The 21,222-nt window shown below is 48.9% G+C and overlaps 1 protein-coding gene across 4 annotated transcripts in view; it reads left to right on the top strand.

Annotated features, from left to right (window-relative positions):
• The window catches only part of LOC309653444 (pseudouridine-5'-phosphatase-like), a 449,022-nt gene that overhangs the window by 41,243 nt on the left and 386,557 nt on the right, over positions 1 to 21,222 (top strand). For all 4 annotated transcript variants that reach the window (XR_014259160.1, XR_014259161.1, XR_014259162.1 and 1 more), the window contains exon 3: positions 9,781 to 10,010. Coding sequence is in view for 1 of the 4 variants with exons in the window: in XM_082448154.1 (XP_082304280.1) it covers positions 9,781 to 10,010 (230 nt within the window). In the remaining 3 variants the exon portion in view is untranslated. The remainder of the gene's footprint in view (positions 1 to 9,780; positions 10,011 to 21,222) is intronic.

Below are 21,222 nucleotides of genomic sequence, written 5' to 3'. Positions count from 1 at the left end.
CAGAGAGCACGTGAGATAGAGGCGGCTCGAAGCTAAGCCTCTTACTGCTGATGTGCTTGAGAAATGGGCAAGGACTTCGGCTCGACTAGGTCTTTAGTCTTGAGCTAAGCTGTCTGCTGCTTCTAGAACCAGTGGGAGTTTTGAAGAGATGATGTGCCAGAGGGAAACCCATGCCGGGGGTGGGGGTGGGGGGATTCCTCTGGGTTTATGGCACATGATGACGACGGCAGGGGAGAGTTAGCCGGGAGGAGGGCCAGGCTATGAGGGCTTGACCTAAGGTGGAGTCAGAAGGTCTGAGTGGAACACAGTCCCATGTGAGGTGGCAGTGTGACGTGGTACTGGCAAAAATTAACATTCACCTGAGAAACCAGGACTGGAACTGAAGTTTCAAGAGTCGTTATTACTTAAGCACCGAAGCTGTAGAATTGCAAACATAAAAAGAATCCAGCAGACAGCACATACGGAGAGAAGGTGTGAGTCTCAGGTTACGCATAGCTTTCCTCATCATGAAATAAATCACAACAGCAGTGAAAGGACAGTATTGAGTATGGACGTGGTAACAAACCACATTCGTGATGCCACGCTCCTTCACAATCATTTGCTGGTCAGTAATGCCAGTAACAGACCTTTACAATTCTGATTCCCCTTGTCCTGTAGAGTACTGTCTTATTTGATGATGTACATGGACGTTACTCCTTTTTCCTGGTTTAAATATTCTGGCATTCAAAGACTGCCAGGTGCCTGAATTGTTAGTGACTAAATTATAACAGAGACATCCTAGACTAAGCCACGAGATACATGTCTTGTCTTCCTGCGATTCTAGCTATTACTTAACTGTGGGCGTAAAGGTTTTTCTCAAAAGAATGAGCTGCAGTTTGTTTTTAAATGTGTGGCGGTTCCCCTGTGGATTTTTTTTTTTTTTTTAAAGAAGATCTCTTATTTATTTATTTATGGCCTAGTTGGGTCTTCGTTTCTGTGCGAGGGCTTTCTCCAGTTGCGGCAAGCGGGGGCCTCTCTTCATCGCGGTGCGCGGGCGTCTCACTATCGCGGCTTCTCTTGTTTCGGAGAACAGGCTCCAGACGCGCAGGCTCAGTACTTGTGGCTCACGGGCCCAGTTGCTCCGCGCCATGTGGGATCTTCCCAGACCAGGGCTCGAACCCGTGTCCCCTGCATTGGCAGGCAGATTCTCAACCACTGCGCCACCAGGGAAGCCCCCCCTGTGGATTTTTAAATACTTGGGAGGAAAAGATCATGGATAAAAAGTCCTTACTGAAAGATCCCTCAATTCAGTGGAGAGAAAATGAGTAGATAGATGGCCGTGATGGTTTAGTCATGGGCCTGGCCCTCAAAGGCGTCGGCAGCTGAGGAGAGTGGCTTCCAGCCGCTTGGACAGGCTCTGGGTGTCTGAGGAGCAGGTGCTGACTGCACAGGTGTGGACTCGGGGGGTGGGTGGCACCTGTGTGGGGTGAGGAGTGACCTGTCGTCCCAGTGAACACGGCCAGGTTCCAGGGGGCCGCCTGGCTTGCCCCGCATCCCACAGCTTCCCTGTAGCCGACCTGCCCAGGAGTGGACGCAGTGTGTGCACAGACAGTACAGGTACAGTGGAACCTTGAACAACACCTGTAATTTATAGTCGGCCCTCCGTGTCTGCACTTCCTCCTCACCTGCCGAGTCAACCCACCACGGACCGTGTAGCACTGTAGTGTTTACTGTTGAAACACATCCACCTGAACGTGGACCCGCGCAGTTCAAACCCCTCTTGTTCAGTGGTCAGCTGTATATTAGTCTATTTATTTTCAATCTTGGAAGATATACTCCTAGCATTATTTCGGGGATGCGGTGCACAACAGACAAAATATTTCAGCTGCAGCTTGCTTTTCAAGAAATAAAAAAAAATTGTATTTTTTAAGAATGGAAAGCAACTACTCATAATAGCCAAAAACTTGAAGCTACCCAGGTGTCCACTGATGGATGACTGAATAAATAATATGTCTTATATTCCTACAGCGGAATATTATTCAGCCTTAAGAAGGAAGGAAATTCTGACACAGGCTACAACACGGGTGAACCTTAAGGACATTGTGCTCAGGGGAAGAAGCCAGACAGAAGAGACACATACTGTGTGATTTCACTGACAGAAGTCAGCTGCAGTGGTCAGAGTCACAGAGACAGAAAATGGTGCGGAGGTTACCGGGGTGGAAGCAGTGTTCAGTGGGGACAGAGCTTCTGTCTGGGGAGGTGACAGAGTTCTCCAGATGGCTGGTGGTGACCACTGCACAACAAGGTGAAGCTCCTGAATGCCACTGGCTGTGCACTTAAAAATGCACAAGATGGTAAACTTGATGATATTTTACCACAATAAAAAAAATTTCGTTTCTGTTTTTAAATACCAGAAGCCGTTCACGGATTACGAAGTTGTATTTTGTTAAAAGTTCCTGGACAGGCGAGGTAGAAAATGGTGGTTAATTGCATGCCGTACAAAGGATTTTCCCGTAAATGTCACAGCTGTGCCTGTCTCCTCTCCCCCAAACCGAGTCACACAGCCACTAGGGGAAGGGCCTTGCTTCCGTGTCCCCCTGAGCACACACTCAGTGGGACCTTAGTCGCAGTGTCATGGCACGTTGAGTGGGGCTTCAGCGCCTCACCACAGAGCCCTCCTCTGAGAGATACCCGTGGAAAGGAGAGGACCCTCGGTAGGGGCTTGCTGCAGCCTCCCATTCGCTGGCGCCTGCGGCATCTCTGCGGCAGCCTAGACAGGAACACAGGGGAAGACTTTCTGTTTCCTTACCAGACCCTTCCCCAGAGCATAGACGATAACACCGAGAATTTTATATTTGAGGACTTCCCTGGTGGCACAGTGGTTAAGAAGCCGCCTGCTGATGCAGGAGACACGGGTTCGAGCCCTGGTCCAGGAAGATCCCACATGTCGCGAAGCAACTAAGCCCGTGCGTCACAACTACTGAGCCTGTGCTCTAGAGCCTGCGAGCCACAACTGCTGAGCCCACATGCTACAACTACTGAAGCCCGCACACCTAGAGCCCATGCTCCATCTGCAACAAGAGAAGCCACTGCAGTGAGAGGCCCACACGCTGCAACAAAGAGTAGCCCCCCACTCGACACAAGTAGAGAAAGCCCACACGCAGCAGCAAAGACCCAACGCAGCCAAAATAAATAAATTAATTTAAAAAAAAAAAGAATTTTATATTTGAGATAATTCCCAGAAAACAACATGCACAAAAACTCTGGCCACAGTGTTGAAACTTCTGCAGAATGGCAGCAAGGAAAAAATAGTTGACAGTGGAAAATTATCTCATTTGACTGTTCTGGTCCCCACAATTTGGGCTGATCACTTTCATATTAGTTTGATAGCCACAGTAATGACACTGCTGTTTTCGTCTCTATTGGATGCATCAGGTGAAGGAAATCAATCCATTTTTGATGTGAATTGTTGAGAAGGCACCCACCTTTTTTTCCATCATCTCCTATTTGTGTAGGAATTGAAAACTAAACATGCTTCCTATATCTTTATATCATCTGCAGTTTTTATACTCGTCCCGTGAAGTAGGCAGGATTGGTCTTACTCACATTTTATAGGTGAGGATGCAGGTTTGGAGAAGTAAACTGAAGAGTGAGGAATCTGACCCCTGGACTTCTAGGCCATTCCTACGCTGCCCTGACTGAGAACATTGCGTACGGCACTGCCTATGATGACCGGCATCCCTGGTCTCCACCCACCAGAGCCAGGAGCCCCCCCCTCCCCCAGTTGTGACAACCAAACAATGTCTCTGGATGTGGCCAGATGCCCCGGGGGGTGGGGGTCTAAACTGTCTCTGCTGGGGAACCACTGCCCTAAATACAGTGGTAGACTGGGAAGGCATCGTGTCAGGTCCCTCTGAGTGTGTTATGGGGCGGATGGAAATTTCAGGCTCCTGGGCCTTGCTCGTCTTGGAAGGCGACCCTTCACTTGAGTTGTCATTGCTTTTGATGGGCCTGTTCTCCAAATCCTGCCCTGGGAAGGAGGGTGGAATGTCTGGTTGTCCCCACCATCCTCCCATACGTAGGTAAGAATCCTAATTAGAATCCACCCTGGAAAGGGCAACCCTCAGGGCGAGTCAGCAGGACCTTATCTCCCCTGTCTGCCCTGGAATGTGAACTCATGGCCTGTGATCATGCCTTTCCAAAGCACTCCTTAGGAATCCACAGCGACATTAAAATCCAGGCATTGCTAAAGGTCTTCTGTCAGGAGGGAGAGGTGTCAAGATCCCCCTTCTGAGAACCTGCTCCTGTAGCTCCCAGCACCCTCGCACCTCCTGGCTGTTGATCCCAGCAGAGTGACCTGGTCTCTGGGTCTGAGGTGGCAGCTGGAGGCTCCTCGGGCTTCTTCCTACTGATGCCGAGAGCAGCTGCTAGGCTTCTCTTCCCGTGTGTGTGTGTGTGTGTGTGTGTGTGTGTGTGTGTGTGTGTGTGTGTGTGTTTCCTTTTTCTTTCCTGAGCTCTGCCCTTGATTGCTAACAATTGCTGAAACGTTGCCAGCACACGTTCATGTTTATAGTCATGAATTATGTCGTCTTCTCAGAATCAAGGCCCCAGCTTCTAGTTTCCACCACCCAGTGCTGCTACCTTGGGTCCTTGGGGCCACAGTTTCTGTGGCTGCTGTAACAAATGACTGCAAACTTGGTGGCCTGGAACAACAGAGGTTTATGCTCTTACAGTTCTGGAGGCCACAAATCTGAGATCAGGGTGTGGGCAGGCTGCACTCCTTCCGGAGACTCCAGGGGGAAGATCCTTCCTACCTCTTCCAGCTTCCGGAGGCTCCAGGCGTCCCTGGGCTTGTGGCTGCCTCCCTCCCGTCTCTGCCTCCGTCTTCACGGGGCTTCTCCTCTGTGTCTGTGTGCCTCCTCTTGTAAGGACACCAGTTGCTATGACCTGAATGTTTGTCATCCCCCCTCACCCCCAGGTTCATAATATATGAAGCCCTAACCCACCCACCCCCGCCGCCCCAGTGTGATTGTGTCAGGAGGTGACCCCTTTGAGAGGCGATTAGGTCATGAGGGTGGAGCCCCACGAATGGGATTAGTGCCCTTGTGAAAGAGACCCCAGAGAGCTCCCTCACCCCTTGCACCATGCGGGGACACAGGGAGTAGACAGTCGTCTGTGAACCAGGAAGAGGGCCCCCTCAGCGGACACTGAATCTGCCAGAACCTTGATCTAAATTCCAGCCCACAGAACTGTGAGAAATCAATTTCTGTTGTTTATGAAGTATCCAGCCTGTGGTGTTTTATTATAACAGCAGGAGCAGAGTTAAGACACCAGTCATTGGATTTAGGGCTCACCATAAATCCATGATGATCTCATTCTGGAGGTCCTTCATCACACCTGCAGAGACCCTTGTCCCAAATAAGTTCACGTTCAGAAGCACCAGAGCTTAGGACTCGGACATATCTTTAGGGGGCCACCGTTTGACCCACTGCCCTTGGTGGCATCAGCAGCCGCTCTGTGCTTCCTGAAACACGCGGTGTGTGCATTGCTGTGTGGTATCATCTCCCCCTGGGTCCTGTTCACTCCCCCCTGGGAGTGAACCCTCTCTGGGTTCAGGGTGAAGTGTTACAAATGATGCCTGAGCTAGTTAGAGGTTTGATGGATATACCCACTCAACGCATGAATTCCAAGGCACCACCTGAAAGAACTCATGTCCGCTGTCTTTTCTGCATTTTTCCTTTTTCAAATCCACTTTTGTGGCAGCCTCTGTGTCCTTTCTCACCAATCTTAGGTCTCTAGGATGAAGTCAGATGGAAACATTCTTCTATCAGGATCCCTGATGCTCCACATTGCTTATTTCTTCCCCTGTAGGTCAGTCCTGTGAGTGTGGCTTCTTTGTAGCAAGAGCTGTCTTTCTGCCCTGCCCTGAAACCTACTTAAGCACACCAAGGCTACAAGCTGTTGGGTGGATTTCATTTATGTACCTAATGAACCAGCTTCTCCACAGGACAGAACTCCTTTCACATTTTCAGTCTTTTACTTCTCAGAGTGACTGAATAAGAAAAAGTTGGTGTACAGTATTTAAAGGATACAAAAGTGTTTCAGGTTTGTGTGTGTGTGTGTTTTTCAAACCCAAACAGAATAGGCCTAATTTTTTAAAAGATTATTTCCCTGATTTAAAAACAAAATTTTTTGTTCACTTAAAAAATGAATAGGGCTTCCCTGGTGACGCAGTGGTTAAGAGTCCGCCTGCCAATGCAGGGGACACGGGTTCGAGCCCTGGTCTGGGAAGATCCCACATGCCACGGAGCAGCTAGGCCTGTGAGCCACAACTACTGAGCCTCCGCGTCTGGAGCCTGTGCTCCACAACAAGAGAGGCCGCGATAGTGAGAGGCCCACGCACCACGATGAAGAGTGGCCCCCACTCGCCGCAACTAGAGAAAGCCCTCGCACAGAAATGAAGACCCAACACAGCCAAAAATAAATAAATAAATAAAATACAACAAATTAAAAAAACAAACAAACAGTTGTCCGAAAACCATTTTTGATTCATTCCCCTATGGATAAAAATGTTGAGTACTCACTCCAATATAGGCTTATTTGTATGTACTTATTTATGTATAGTACTGTGCTGTTACATTAGGTACATTACAAAATATTCACAGAACTAGAAATGTTAGAAGGATAAGCTGAAATGAGATAAACTATATTTAAATTTTTAAAATCAGTAGCACCAAAGAACTTTCCCAGCAAAGTTTTCTTTTTCCAGTAGGATTTAGAGAAAGCATCTGTTTAAATATGCTCCATTATTTTTTAATATGTTGGTTTACTATTGTGTAATACAATTTGAATATTTTATTTTAAATTCAAATCATGTTGATACTCAACTTTAATCACCGTATCCAGACAGAGGTGATTATTGGATGTCTGTTTGTTTATAAGCATTCTTTCATCCATCTTAATTCATCCATTAAGTAAAGGTTTTTTTTACTGAAATTTAACTGATAAATGTAATTCTCCATGCTATTAATCAGTGCTTGTTGCAAACAATCTTGAATGCTGTGGTTTTTTCATGTTTTCACATAATAGATTCACACCCCATAGAAACCCTTCACGTAGAATGCTTTCACACTGGTTGGAAATTCCTTTCAGTGTGAAATTAAGCATATGTGTTCAGAAGTCATACAGGTCTGTATTTTCTTGTGTGACTTTTGTCCAGCTTTGGTATCAGGAAAGTGCTGGCCTCATAAAATGAGTTGGGGAAGCAAGCGTTCCCTCCAATTTCTTGCGGTTTCTTCATTTCTTCTTTCTTTCTGAGATGCTTGGTAAATTCACCAGTGAGGCCATCCAGTCCTAGATCTGGGAAGGTTCTTGACTACAGATTCAATTTCTTTAATAGAGCTAGGGCTAGTTAGGTTATTAGTGTCTTCTTGAGTGAGCTTTCTATCTTTCAAAGAACTTGTCCATTTTATCTAAGTTAGCAGATTTATTGACATGAAATTGATTGTCATATTTTGTGTATCCTTTTTAATTATTTTAAGGACCTGTAGTGCTGTCCCTCTTTCACTGCGATAAACTTGGAATTTTTTTTTTTTTCCTTGATCAGTCTAGCTAAGAGCCCACCAATTAAATTGATCTTTTTAAAGGACTAGGTTTTGGTTTAATCAGTTTTCTATGTTCTCTTTTCTGTTTTCTGTTTTGTTTATTTTTCTTTTCCCTTTACTTTCTTAAGATAAAATCTTAGATTGTAGATCTTTTCTTTCTTCCAGTTTTTGATTTTTCAAATACCATTCCTATTTTAATTCTCCTATGGTCAGGGAAATTACTTTGTATGATTTCAGTTACTTAAAAATTTTTGAGACTTGTTCTTTGGCTCATAGTGTATTCTATCTTGTTGAATATTTTATATGCACTTGAAAATAATATGTATTCTGCTATTGTTGGGTAAAGTGTTATATAAATGTCCATTTGGTTAAGTTGCTTGATAGTGTTTTTGAAGTCTGCAGTACCATACTTATTTTCTCTCTACTTGTTCCGTCAATTACTGAGAGAGGAATTCAAAACATCTGTCTGTTTTTCTCCTTTCTGTGCTTTGAGTTTTTGCTTTACCTATTTTGAAGGTCTGTTATTTGGTGCATACACATTTAGAATTGCTATATCTTCTTGATGAATTGACCTATTTGTCATTACAAAACATCCCTAGTTATCCCTGATAATCGTCATTTGTTGTTCTAAAGCCCACTTGTCTTTTATTAGTACAGCTACACTGACTCTTGATCGGTAGTGACATAATACATAGTTTTCAATCCTTTTTTTTTGTTAAAATTTTTTTAATGTGGACCATTTTTAAAGTCTTTATTGAATTTGTACAATATTGCTTCTGTTTTATGTTTTGGTTTGTTGACCACGAGGCATGTGGGATCTTAGCTCCCCAACCAGGGATCCAGCCCGAACCCCCTGCACTGGAAGGTGAAATCTTAACCACTGGACCGCCAGGGAAGTCCCTCAGTCCTTTTAGTTTTAACCTATCTGAGTATTTATCTTTAAAGTAAGTTTCTTGCAGACAGTGTGTATTTGGGTCTCACTTTTATTTTTGTTTGTTTTTCCATTCTGACAGCCCCTAACTTGGGCATAATTATATTTATCAAGCTGTTATGTGAGGTCATTATCTGCTAATATCTGTCATCTCTTCCATATCTGTGTTCATTTCTATTGATTGCCTTTTTCTCCTGGTTATGGGTTTTATTTCCTCCTTTGCAAGCATGGTAATTTTGATTGGATGTCAGACACTGACTTTTACATCCATCCGAGTGCTAGATTTTGCTGATATAATTGTCTTGGCGTGGAGTTGAGGTCCACGTTTTCCTCTGAGCACCTCATAGGACTGTTTCTCTGAAGGATCACAGTATCTGTTGCCTTTCTGAATGGGTTCAGGTATTGAAAAACGTGTCAATCTTTTCTGTAGCAATTGAGAAAGTAGGGACGTCGCCTTACGTACTTACAGAAACAGCCATGATTATCTGATTATTTAAAATACTATTTTAGATAAACCCTTTGTGTGGATTTAGACATTACTGTTGTTGTAATCGGCGTGTGTTGAAGGTGGAAAGTACTGTCATTTTTGTCGCATTTCTGATAACTGGCGGTCTCTTAATTGCCTCCAAGGATGATACGTTAACCTACGTGTTTCCCGGACTTAACCGCCACAGTTGATAGGAACGTGAAGCGTGTCTTTCACATGGTGTGTTGTTGTTATTGTCGTTCAGCTGCGTTAAGCAGAGCCTGTTTCACTGTCTGACCCCTTGGTGGGTGGTTCCGCAGCTTTGCTTCAGCTGCGACCTTTCCCTTCAGCCTCTGATGGGGGCCGGTTCCGGATCCAGCAGTGGGAGGAATGCTGAATTGCTTTCTGTACAATACAGAGTTTCCTCAGAAAACACCAGAAGTGTAGTCCTTGTGTATTCGTTGCTTCAAAAGAAAACAGAGCAAAGCCCTGTGTACTCAGTGCAGAGGCCCTTCCTGGGTTCGCTCTGATAGGACTGGCGAACAGAGCAGCGTCATCGCGGTACCACCGCCTCTGTTACTTCGGGCGGTGCTATCGCTGAGCCCTGAATTGCCCTCTGATGTTTGTGTTGAGCGGGGATGTCCCAGGGCTGGCGACCCCTGTCAGGACAGTGTGTGAGATCAGACGGTGCCTGAGAAGAGGCAGCAGAGTCAGGGCGACAGAGCTGGCACAGCGTCCCTGGAGGCCTGCGGCCGGTACCTGCTCCCCATCGTCACTGACGCCTCCCCCCCTCCCCGCAGGTGTGGAGAAGCTGATCCGCCACCTGCGGAAGCACGGTGTGCCCTGTGCCGTGGCCACCAGCTCAGGGACCGCATCCTTCCAGATGAAGACCAGCAGGCACGAGGACTTCTTCAGCTTGTTCCATCACGTCGTCCTCGGCGATGACCCCGAAGTGAGGAGCGGGAAGCCAGAGCCAGACATCTTCCTGGCTTGCGCCCGGAGGTTCTCTCCCGCTCCTCCCGCGGAGAAGGTAAGCGGCGGCGGGCGTGGAGGTGGCGCCGTGCGCAGGCGCAGGGTCTCCGTGTCCACGTGGACAGCTGCTGCGCGGCACTCCTGAGGAGCGGGCGGTGGGGTCGCCGGCTGGGAGGTGCGTGGGGAGATCCCTTCATTTTGTGGGGGAGTGCAGCCACGCCAAGTCCCCTGGCCAGGGAGTCCCGGCCGGCATCGTCTGGGGTGCCCGAATGTAAGAAAGCCTAGGCTTCGCAGAGCACTGCCTGACGGGCACTTTGCAGGGAAGGGGGGTCTTCAGTGATGCAGGCGACAGCACCCTTATTGGTAACGAGCAGCCTTGGACACACACGTTCCCTGCAATTCAGCAATTCAGACGAAAGCCAGCAACGCTCAGCACCCCTCTCCCCACATGCTTCTCGGTGTCTCCCCTGCCAGGGGGCCGCAGGCGGAGCTCCGTCCTGCCTCTGCGGCTGCTTCATTGCGCCGGGTCCGCGTGGAGCTGGGGAGGTGGCGTCTGAGCCTCGGAGGAGTGCTGAGGGTGCGCGACGGGGCTTGTTCGGTTCTGCTGAGTCTCCGCGCCGCGCATGGGGGCTGCCGAGACGGAGGAGGGTGAAGAAGCCTCCGCCAGCTGCAGAGGCAGATTCCAGAACACCTGGGGCTTCTGGAGAGCGGTTGCTGCTGGTGACCCACGTGTGTCCACAGCAGGCGGGGCGTCCCTCGGGGTGACGGTGCTCCCGCCTGGTCCCTGGATCTGAGGGCGCGGTGCTTCGTGGGGCATGGGTGCAGGGAAGAGCCTTTCCGTGAGAGATCTTCTCACCGTTTGCCTCTCGCTAACCAGTGAGCCGGCGATGGGACGGCAGCCTTTGCCACACAAACCACAAGCGCAGGGAAGGTTACTCAAAGACATGCCTCCCGATGCAGCTGACGGTGGCGAACGTTGTTGACTGATGTGTTTTTTGGGACCCGGGGCCTAACTTACTACACTGAACCTGTAAGGGCCGTACAAATATGTAACCCCTCGGGCTTTCTCTGATTCTCAGACGCCTGCTGGGCGTTCCGCGATTCAGTGCACTTCTGACGCTAAGGACCTGGAGTCAGCGCCGACCCCCGGGTTGAGGGCTCAGCCCCAGAGACTGCCCCCCTGCAGACGCCAGCTTCCGATGAGGTACCCAGGCCCCTCACGCTTCTCCCCAGCCGGCCACAGATGTGGGTTCCCACACAGCCCCCTTCCCGGTTGTTATGATTCACTAGAATGACTCAGCGAACTTCGGAAGACACGACTTGCATTTACTGGTCTAGTTTAGGAGTACAGCTCAGGAGCAGCCCGGTGGAAGAGCTGCTTAGTACAAGGTCTGGGTGCCGGGGTGCTGGCGCTTCCATGCCGTCTCTGGGCACACCGCCCTCCCAGCACCCCCGTGTGTTCAGAAGCTCCAAGGACCTTAGGGCTTTTTGCGGAGGCTCCGTGACCTGGCACCGCTGGTTAAACCATGGGTCTTTGTTGATTGCATCGCCGGGCCTGCAGGTTGGGGTGGGGTGCAAGCTGCAGCGCTCTAATCCTGCCTTGGTCTTTCTGTCCACCAGCCCCCATCCCGAAGGCGTCTGGGGCCCAGGACTGTCACTCACTAGCATAAACTGACACGTGCTTGAAAGGGGATTATTACGAATAACGAAAAATGTTCTGATTGCCCAGGAAATGCCAAGGGTTTTAGGAGCTCTCTGCTGGAAACCAGGGGCAAAGGCCAACTATATATATTTTTTATTACATAACAGCCAGAAGAATCATTGCATGTCATTGAGGGACGGCGGCAGTGCGTTCCTCGCAATACACGTACACAGGCAGATTCAACTAAGCAGTTGCATGACCAGGGTGGAGCCTGAGATGGCCCAGCCACTAAGCCACAGAGTCAAAGATGAGGCCTCAGGGCTGGTGGGACGGGTCCCGGCTGCAGTGTGGTTCCGCTTCTTACATCAGAACATCTCTGTGTCCACGTGTTTGCCATCCTACGACAGATGCCATACAAATGCGTTCTCCTTCCCTAAGACCTTCTTAAAGAATTTCCCATCCCTTCAGGTGATGAAGCCCTCCTCCTAGAAGGGCCATCTTCTTTGTGTGGTGCAGGTTGCCACTGATCTGTTCCCAGGTAGAGTGAGGTGCCACTGAGCAGGCTGGTTGCAGAGCAGCTCAGAGTAGGAGCACCTGCTTGTAGCCCGTCTTCTCTGCTGACAAGACGAGATGCCGACCCGTCAAGTCCTCCTCCGTTTGGCTGAGGCAGTTCACGGGGGACGGTGCTGCCTTTCTTTCTACTGCAGGCAGTCCTTGCTTTGCCAGGCACCCTATTCATGGAAACATGGCGTTTCCAGGTTTTCACGTGTGTGTGCGAACCAAGTTGATGGGGAGACCACACGCTGGCTTTGCATGAGGCCAGTTGCAGTGCCGCTGTGGGAGGGGAGGGCACGGCTGTGCAGCTCTGGCCTGTACGGGCGGGACTTGCCCTTGGTGAGGCGCCGAGGCACCGAGGCAGAGCTCGGACATCCCTGTTGCCCCCGGTGACAGTGTTGTAGGCACGTCAAGGGAAAATGAGCAAGTGCGTATCTGAGGAGTAATCTCGCTCCTAAAAGTGCTCTCCACCAGTTACCCCTGTTAGTCACCCACATTTATTTATGCAGGTGTTTGTCTTGCAGAAATGAAACCTTTTTGTCCCGTTTCCTAGGCAGATACAGTTAAGGTGTTTGGGTTTTCCTCAGATGTGCGTATTGTAGTAGGAAAGGACAGTGTTGATCGGCTCCTGGTTGTGGAGGCCCACCGCCCGTTTTGTACTTGCATTTGTCTTCCAAATTCAGGAAGCAGTTGCAGAGAGGCTCATGGAAGCATGACACAGCTCTTAGGTCGCATCCTGCTGCTTCCTCTTTGACGCAGTGCAGGTGCCAGCACATAGTGGTGGCGAGCCTCGGAGTTGAAGGGCATTTCATGCAGTTGTCAAGTCCCTAGAGAGAGTCACGGTTGCCATTGGGAATTTATGATGCCGTGCGTGTCACCAAATTAATCTGGTACAGTAGTACTAATAGGACGGTAGTAAAGCACAAGTATCATAAAAGGGGGAATTTATGTTGTCACGTTAGTCACCGTTTTACTAAGAGAAAATGCCTAACAGAGCTGGCATTCAGCAAGTGTTCATTGCAAATGTCCTAAGTTATTTATGTATCATTCTTTTGTGCTTAAGATATGCAAAAATGCTGTGCCATCTTCAAAAGTCACTTTAACCCATCTTCGTGCTCAGGCGCACTCACTGAGTGCTTGCTGTATGCCAAGGGGGAAGCTGGCATGCGGGAGTCCCCACTGAATCCCAGGGGCCCCGCAGGGCAGAGGTTATCATTGCCCCAGCTTTCACAGCACCTGAGCTTCTGGAGGCTCACGGACAGGAGCGAGGGTGCCCAGAGTCCCGGGCAGGTTGAGGGACCAAGCCGCAAGCCGGAAGTCACCCCAGCGCCCCTGGGTGTGTGAGCTCTGCCACTTGAGTGCCTCGCCACAGAAATGCACGTCTTTGTTGCAAAATAAAAATGCCATCATTTACACAGGATTTCTTGTGTTGATATTTACTACATTACAAGTAAAACCTGAAATCAGTTTTTAAAAGCATGGCAATCACTACTTTGCATACATATTTTTTTCTTGTTAATGTTCAGAGCTGAATTTCAGGGTTTTTTTTAATGAACAATTATTTCTTTTTTTAAAGAATCATAGTTATTTTATTTATTTGTTTATTTATTTATTTTGGCTGCCCCGGGTCTTAGTTGTGGCACATGGATCTTTAAGGTGCGGCATGCGGGCTCTTAGTTGTGGCACGTGGACTTCTTAGTTGCAGCATGTGAACTCTTAGTTGCAGCAAGCATGCAGGATCTAGTTCCCCCGACCAGGGATTGAACCCGGGCCCCCCTGCATAGGGAACGTGGAGTCTTAACTCACTGGACCACCAGGGAAGTCCCCAGAGTTTTCTTTTGAATTACTTTTTTGTTTTGTTTGAAGAAGGTCTCGCACATTAAGCCTTTATATACCTAGAGAGTTAATAAATGGCAAATGTATTTTAACTTGAGTTCTGATTAACTGTACAGTGTCTTCATCATATAGCACTCGGACCATTTCTTCAATTACAGAAGTCATCACCTGAGTTGACTTTTCAATATATGAAATGGCAGTTAATATATTTTATGTAATCTCTTGACAAAGAAACGCGTTAATTTAAAAATCATTCTCTATACCTCTTTTTATTGTGTATTGTCTGTGTGGCCAAAGTCTGCAGACAGGTGTAGGCTGTCAGGTGTTGCTGCTGGAAGAGCTGCTTCACCTCCCAGAATAATGGGAATCAAGTGGGTGCGTTGCTTCTGGCAGGTTGAAAGTTAACAGGACTTCCCTGGTGGCGCAGTGGCTAAGAATCCACCTGCCAGTGCAGGGGACGTGGGTTCGAGCCCTGGTCCGGGAAGATCCCTACATGCCGCGGAGCAATGAAGCCCGTGCGCCACAACTACTGAGCCCGCGAGCCACAGCTACTGAGCCCGCGCATCTAGAACCCATGCTCCACAACAAGCCACTGCAGTGAAAAGCCCACACACAACAACGAAGAGTAGCCCCCGCTCGCTGCAACTAGAGAAAACCGGCACGCAGCAACGAAGACCCAAAGCAGCCAAATAAATAAATAAATTAATTAATTAATTAATTAAAAAAAAAAAAAGAAAGTTAAGACTTGGCGGCCAGGTGAGATGAGCTGGGCTTCTGTCTTTGGGGGATTGCATGCTCTTTAGTCAGTGTCTCACTTCTGAACACCCCGTTAGGGGCATAGTGGTGCTGGAGCTTCTCCTGGTGGTGTGGAGAGTCACCGGGCCATAGTCAGCCACCTTCGGGGCCTCAGGGAGCCTGCATCCCTGGCCACTGCTGCCCAGGCCTCATGACCGTCTTCTCCTGTCACCCAGAACCACTGAGGAAAATACGGGGGCCTCTGGTCACTGGTCTTGGTATTATTTCATGTCTCTTGCAATCTGATGTACCAGGCCCTCCCTTATTTCATTAAAAAAAAAAAAAGATCTCAACTATTCCTTTCATAACTCCTCCCATTAGACATCTTTTCTTTCATCCAACCTGCCTTTGCTTGGTATCCCTAGTGACTTTCTGTGGACTAGGTTGGTTGCTTTCCCAAATTCCATTGTCGAGGGGGGAAAAACTGTTTTCTGTACCCTCTTAGGTTCAGTGTTTGGGGGCCTGTAAATTAAACAGACAGAAGACATTAGCAAGAGAAAATACAGATTTCTATTTGTGTAATAATGAGGCAGTTCCCAGAAAAATATGATTCAAGGAGGCAGTGAGAACCTGGGGCTTATATACCATCTTAATAGGGGTTGGGGAGAGACAGAGGGGCGCTTCTGGTAGAAGAGACGACTTTTAGGAAACACGAATGGGCTCTTAGGAGAACAGATGCGAGACATGGTAGTTGTATGAGGATGTCTGTTTACACGATTTCTTATCCAGGCTCTGACCTGTGCACGCTTCTCTCCAGCCATAAAAGTCAACCTTCCCCGGTTGTGAAACTCCTGGGGAGGGGATTTATGGCAGTTGAATTCTTTCAGGAGCCTTTGCTTTTAGGAAGATAGGGAGGATTTAGAAAAAGCCTCTCCCTGCAGCTGTTGATTCTCACATGTCTTCAGCTCAGAATAATCCTTGGGCTCCCATGGCATGTTCTGGGCCCCCTGCAGCACCGAGCGGTCCCTGGTTTTTTTCCCCAACTCCCCATCATCACTTTCTTGCTTCTTCCTGTGAATATTCAGCTTCTGGCTGGCCAGCGGCAAGGCCTCTGCTTGCTGAGCTGACCAGCCTCTGCATTTCTGAATGACCTCAAGTCCTGCCCTCATCCCAAGCAGTTTCATCTCCCATGGGACCTCAGGGAGTCCTGCTTTCCAGGAGCCCTTGGTCTGGCTCCCACTTGAGCCAGCTGGTCCCATGCCAGCCCCAGGGACCCCCCCCCCCCACCCACCCCGGACCGCACCAGGCGCTGCGATCCCTGTGTTGGATCATGTGTTTTCTCGGTTCTTTGTGTGTTTGCACGTGTGGTTGTGCAGTCTTCACGTATCGGCAGTTTCAAAGAACGATGGTTCTCATTAAGCCCTCGTAACAGCATGTACATATAACCCATCTATTTTAAGCCACCATCACAGAATGAAAAATTTGACAGGGCTCCAGACACTGAGAAGGATGAGTTGTATCTTGGATTTGTGAAAAATTAAATAGTCGTGCCCGCAAATAACCTTAGTAGACACACAGAGTTCTGCTAGGCTAGGGGAGCAATGACACTTAACTGCCAGGGCTAAGAACCTCTTTCTACATTCCCAGCTTTGCCTTTGGAATGTTTGTAAACCACGTGTGCGTTCGTGTAGTTGGCTCTGATTCTGTGTCACTCTGCCTGGCTCCTCACAGCACCCGGCCGCTTTCTCCCTCGCTGGTTACTCCAGGGCTCCGTCCTAGCTTCCTCTTCCGTGTTACTAGCCTGTCATCAGCGGGGAAGGGGGGGTTGCTGTATTGGGGTAAAAAAAAGTCTGTCTGCAAAGGCTTCTTAGGCAGCGACAATGACCAAGATACCTCAGAAACACTGGATTACTCGTATGCTAGCTTAAACAAATACTGAGTTAATAGTCCCCAGTAATTTCCACGGACGGCATCTGACAAATTCAAGGGTGGTCTTCTGTTTTTTTAGAGGGCGTCCACAGGGGCTACGTCCCCGTCACTGTGTTTGTTTAAACTAGGGTGACTAAGTCCTCGCCATCGGCCAGACCCTGTGCAGTGCTAGTTCTGAATCTCCGTGTTCCAGGAACCCACCTAATCCCAGGCCAGTGGGGATGACTGGTCCCCCCTTGTTTAAGTCCAGACTTGGCAGCAGCTTGTCCTAAATGCTGGCAAGAGGATCCAGATCTCTTTGAGGGATGCTGGGGGTCTTGGACCAGTTCTTCAACGTTCTCCTAACTCGATAAGAGTCTTGGGCGTAAACTGGATGAAAATGGAATCCCTCACTGTTTTCTAAAGCACAGGTGAATGCACGAGGAACTGGGGTGTGAGTTCTGCACAAATAAAGAAGACTGGCCATTGGGTTGGGAGCTTCTTGCCAGCGTCCTTTCTCTGGACCATCAGCAAATTAGAGCATGGTTTGTTTTATCAGCTGAAGGCCTCTTAGCACAGCCAGAGGGTGTGCTGGTTGTATATTGTATCATTCTCTCCACAGTTAGCTAGGTGAATTTTGTGAATTTTAAATGTGAATTTTGGTGCTTACCCTTGGACTAGTTGCCCGTGTTCCTTTCCACCTCTGCCGTAACAAATGACCACAAGCTTAGGGACTTAGAACAACGCAGATTTTTGTCTCACTGTTCCATAGGTTGGAATTCCGGGCCTGGCATAGCTGGGTCCTCCGCTCCAAGTCTCACAGGCGTGAAACCAAGATGTTGGCTGGCTGGGCTCCTCCCAGGAGGCGCTAGGGAAGGACCACACCCAGGCACATCAGGTGGCTGGTGGAACCCAGCTCCTTGTAGGGTAGGACTGGAGTTCCCGTCTCCTAGCTGGGTGTCCTGGGCTTCGCCCTCAGCCCCTCGAGGTCTCGCTCTGGTCCTGACAGTGGATCTGCCATCACAGAGCCAGCACTGGTGCGTCCGACTCTGCTCACACTTCACATCACTCCTTCTGCAGCGTCTCTCCCCCTCCAGCCAGAGAAGGTGCTCTGCTTTTAGGGGCACACCTGGCTAGAGGAGCCCCCCACCTTTCGGCCAGGACACCCTCCCTGTCTCCAGCTCCATAACCTGAAGCCCATCTGCGAAGTCCCCTTTACCATGTCAGGAACCCCATTCATAGGTTCTGGGGCTTCAGGGGTGGGCATCTTTGGGGACCAGTCTGCCCACTGCAGTACCTAATCTCAGTTCCAGTTTTCCCACTTATAAGATGGGGATAAGAATATTAGAAATGTTAGAAATGACACTTGCTGCAGGAATAAAGCTTCTCCCAGGCCCTCTGCCACTGACTTTCTCCCTCTATGTTGTTCTCTGCTGCCTCTGCATCATTCTGTAGGGGTTCACATTCCTGATTCTTCCAGAGTCTCTGCACAGCGCCTGGCTGCTGACCCACTGCCCCTTGTGTCCAGGTCCCGAGGTGCTCTTGGTCCCCAGGAGGCTGACCCAGTGCCCCTTGTGTCCAGGTCCCGAGGTGCTCTTGGTCCCCAGGAGGCTGACCCAGTGCCCCTTGTGTCCAGGTCCCGAGGTGCTCTTGGTCACCTGGAGGCTGACCCAGTGCCCCTGTGTCCAGGTCCCGAGGTGCTCTTGGTCCCTAGGAGGCTGACGGCCACACTCACAGGCAGGCCTGGGTCCAGGCCGGAGCACAACTCACCCAGTTGTGATGACGTATCAGTCCCTGTGAGTCGGAGCTCTTCGCTGCCCCTGTTCTATTAGACAGTAAAATTGAGTCAGGGGCTGAAATGATTGAAATCTATAAGAAGGTAAATGCATGGGATCTGAAGCATTCTCACTCCACTAACATATTCTCAGGGTAGAGGAAGAAAGCTAATACAATGCTATATATATAGATCCTTTACTTGACTGTTCTGCCCGCAAACACTACTATTGTTGCTATCGTCTGTTTTGAAGGTAGTACTTGTGCTGCTTCTTTTACCAGCAGCTAAAAGCGCCTACGGCACATGGTCCCCGGGGCACGTGTTGGGGGCCCTGGAGGACCACAAGGAGCCCCCGGTCCTGGGTAGTTTTTGTGGCTCTCACCCCACCGTGCTGAGTGTCCACTGGCCAGTCTCCGACAAGCAGAAACCCAGGATGTGGTTCTGTGGCCACACAGGGATCCACACGATGCAGAGGGCTCGGGTCAGCTTGGAGCCTTGGCTAGTAGATGCCCCCCGCCCCCCACCATTTGTAACCCCCAAGAAGAGCCTTGCAGACTCAGGGCTTGCTGTTTATACTCCTTGAGAATGTTTCTTGGCCCACGTGGACCCAGGATGCCTTCCTGACTGCTCTGCGCCCACCTTCAGGGTCCTCATGCGTCTCCACAGTGTCCCCTGCCTCTGCCCAGCAGTGCCCCCAACCCCTCCGGGGTGACCTGACCGCGCGACCCCTTGGGCACCCTTTGCCCAGAGCTCCTTACGTCTTCACGCATTTCCGTTCCTAGTGAAATAAAAGCGTAACCCGAGTGCCAGAGCCGGTCAACGTTTAAAGTGAGCATTTGCATCATCTGATTTTATTCATTATAAACGTTTTAAGTTAAAGTCATTATGTACAGGGAGGATTCAGACCATCCCAAGAAAACAAGGCCAAGGACTTTATTTGCACTAATGTGAATTTTGCCATGGTCAGGTGTATCTTCTTGAAACTTTTCCCAAATGTATTCCTCAGAGCACTAGTTTTGGGGGACGTTCATTGGTTTTCTCTGAAAACAGACTTCTACGTTTGCGAAACTTCTCCATCAAACTTGAAACAATGGGTTTATCCAGGGCAGTCCTTCTGGAAACTTTTTTTATGCTGATTTTTGTATGTCACAAATCTCCAGTCCCTCATTCAATGTGAGGAATCTCCTTTTTGCAGTAGATCTCTCTGGACTGTTGCATCAAAGAACATTCTGGAAACCTCGTACCTAATGACGTCCTAGTAGACAGTTTATCTTTATTTATTTTATTTATTCTTTTATGAATTTTCATTGCAGTGTAGTTGCTTTACAATGTTGTGTTAGTTTCTGCTGTACAGCAAAGTGACTCAGCTATACGTATACATATAGCCCCTCTTTTTTGGATTTCCTTCCCATTTAGGTCACTACAGAGCATTGAGTAGAGTTCCCTGTGCTATACAGCAGGTTCTCATTAGTTACCTATTTTATACATAGTATCAGTGGTGTATATATGTCAATCCCAATCTCCCAATTCCTCCCCACCCCTTTCCCCCTTGGTATCCATACATTTGTTCTCTACAGTCTGTGTCTCTATTGCTGCTTTGCAAATAAGATCATCTGTACCATTTTTCCAGATTCCACATATATGCATTAATATACGATATTTGTTTTTCTCTTTCTGACTTACTTCACTCTGTATGACAGTCTCTAGGTCCATCCAAAACTCTGCAAATGACCCAATTTCGTTCTTTTTTATGGCTGAGTAATATTCATTATATGTACCACATCTTTTTTATGCATTCCTCTGTTGATGGATGTTTAGAAATGAACATTAGTACGACTGTTGAGAGATGAAGAAAAAGATCATAAGCGTCCCCTGGAATTAAGCACATCTTCACTTCCAGAAGCGCTGACTTAGCTACGGTTGTGTGTAAGAGGAAGCTTTCATCTGGTTGGTGGGCACTCAGTGGGTTCCCAGAATTCAGGCGTCTTTGTGAGTACCAGAGAGTAAATCCTGGAGGGCCTTGCCTTCATAGGCCTGTCATCATCTGTAAACAGGTGGCTGGGCCATAAGTAACAGCTGTTCGCATCCAGAGGACTGAAGAGAGGCCTCCTGCATCGGCGGCAGTGACATGTCAACCCTCAGAACCGCGGCCTTTCCGTCAGCTCGCTTGGGAACGAAGAGTTTAACCCCCTCCAGGTCCAGTAATTATGTAGGCTTTCCCTGCGTGTGTATCGCTTCCCAAAATAACTGTCAGCCTCTCCTGTACACGACGTTTGCAGGCAGAGTGGAAAAATCACTTCCACAGGTCTTCAAAGGCGCCCTCTGTCCTGTGATAATTCTGTTTGTGGCTTAAGCCTCTTCCGTAGCTATGCCCAAAGGCAGACAAAATGTGCTGTGCTTCTGCTCTTCTAGGCATTTGTGGAGTTAGGTCATCCAGGAAACATTTCTTTCCTTTCCCCAAACTGCAAGCAGTTGTGATCTAAGAAACCTCAAAGCAGTTCTTCCTCTGAGAGAGTGCTAACTAGAGGTTACACACAGCTCGCTGTTAGACGTATTGTAATGGCGTGCTTGGGTGGCCACAGCGCACCGTCACAGGCTGGGGGCTGAAACAGGCACACGTATCCTCGCGGCTCTTCCTCTGAGAGAGTGCTAACTGGGGATTACACCCAGCTCGCTGTTAGACGTATTGTAATAGTGTGCTTGGGTGGCCAGAACGCACCGTCACAGGCTGGGGGCTGAAACAGCAGGCACGCGTATCCTCGCGGCTCTTCCTCTGAGAGAGCGCTAACTGGAGGTTACACACAGCTCGCTGTTAGACGT

The sequence above is a fragment of the Balaenoptera physalus genome (genome assembly GCF_965194825.1).
Source record: "Balaenoptera physalus genome assembly, chromosome: Y".
In the NCBI taxonomy this organism is placed as follows: domain Eukaryota; kingdom Metazoa; phylum Chordata; class Mammalia; order Artiodactyla; family Balaenopteridae; genus Balaenoptera; species Balaenoptera physalus.
This window is presented reverse-complemented; position numbering and strand designations above follow the sequence as displayed.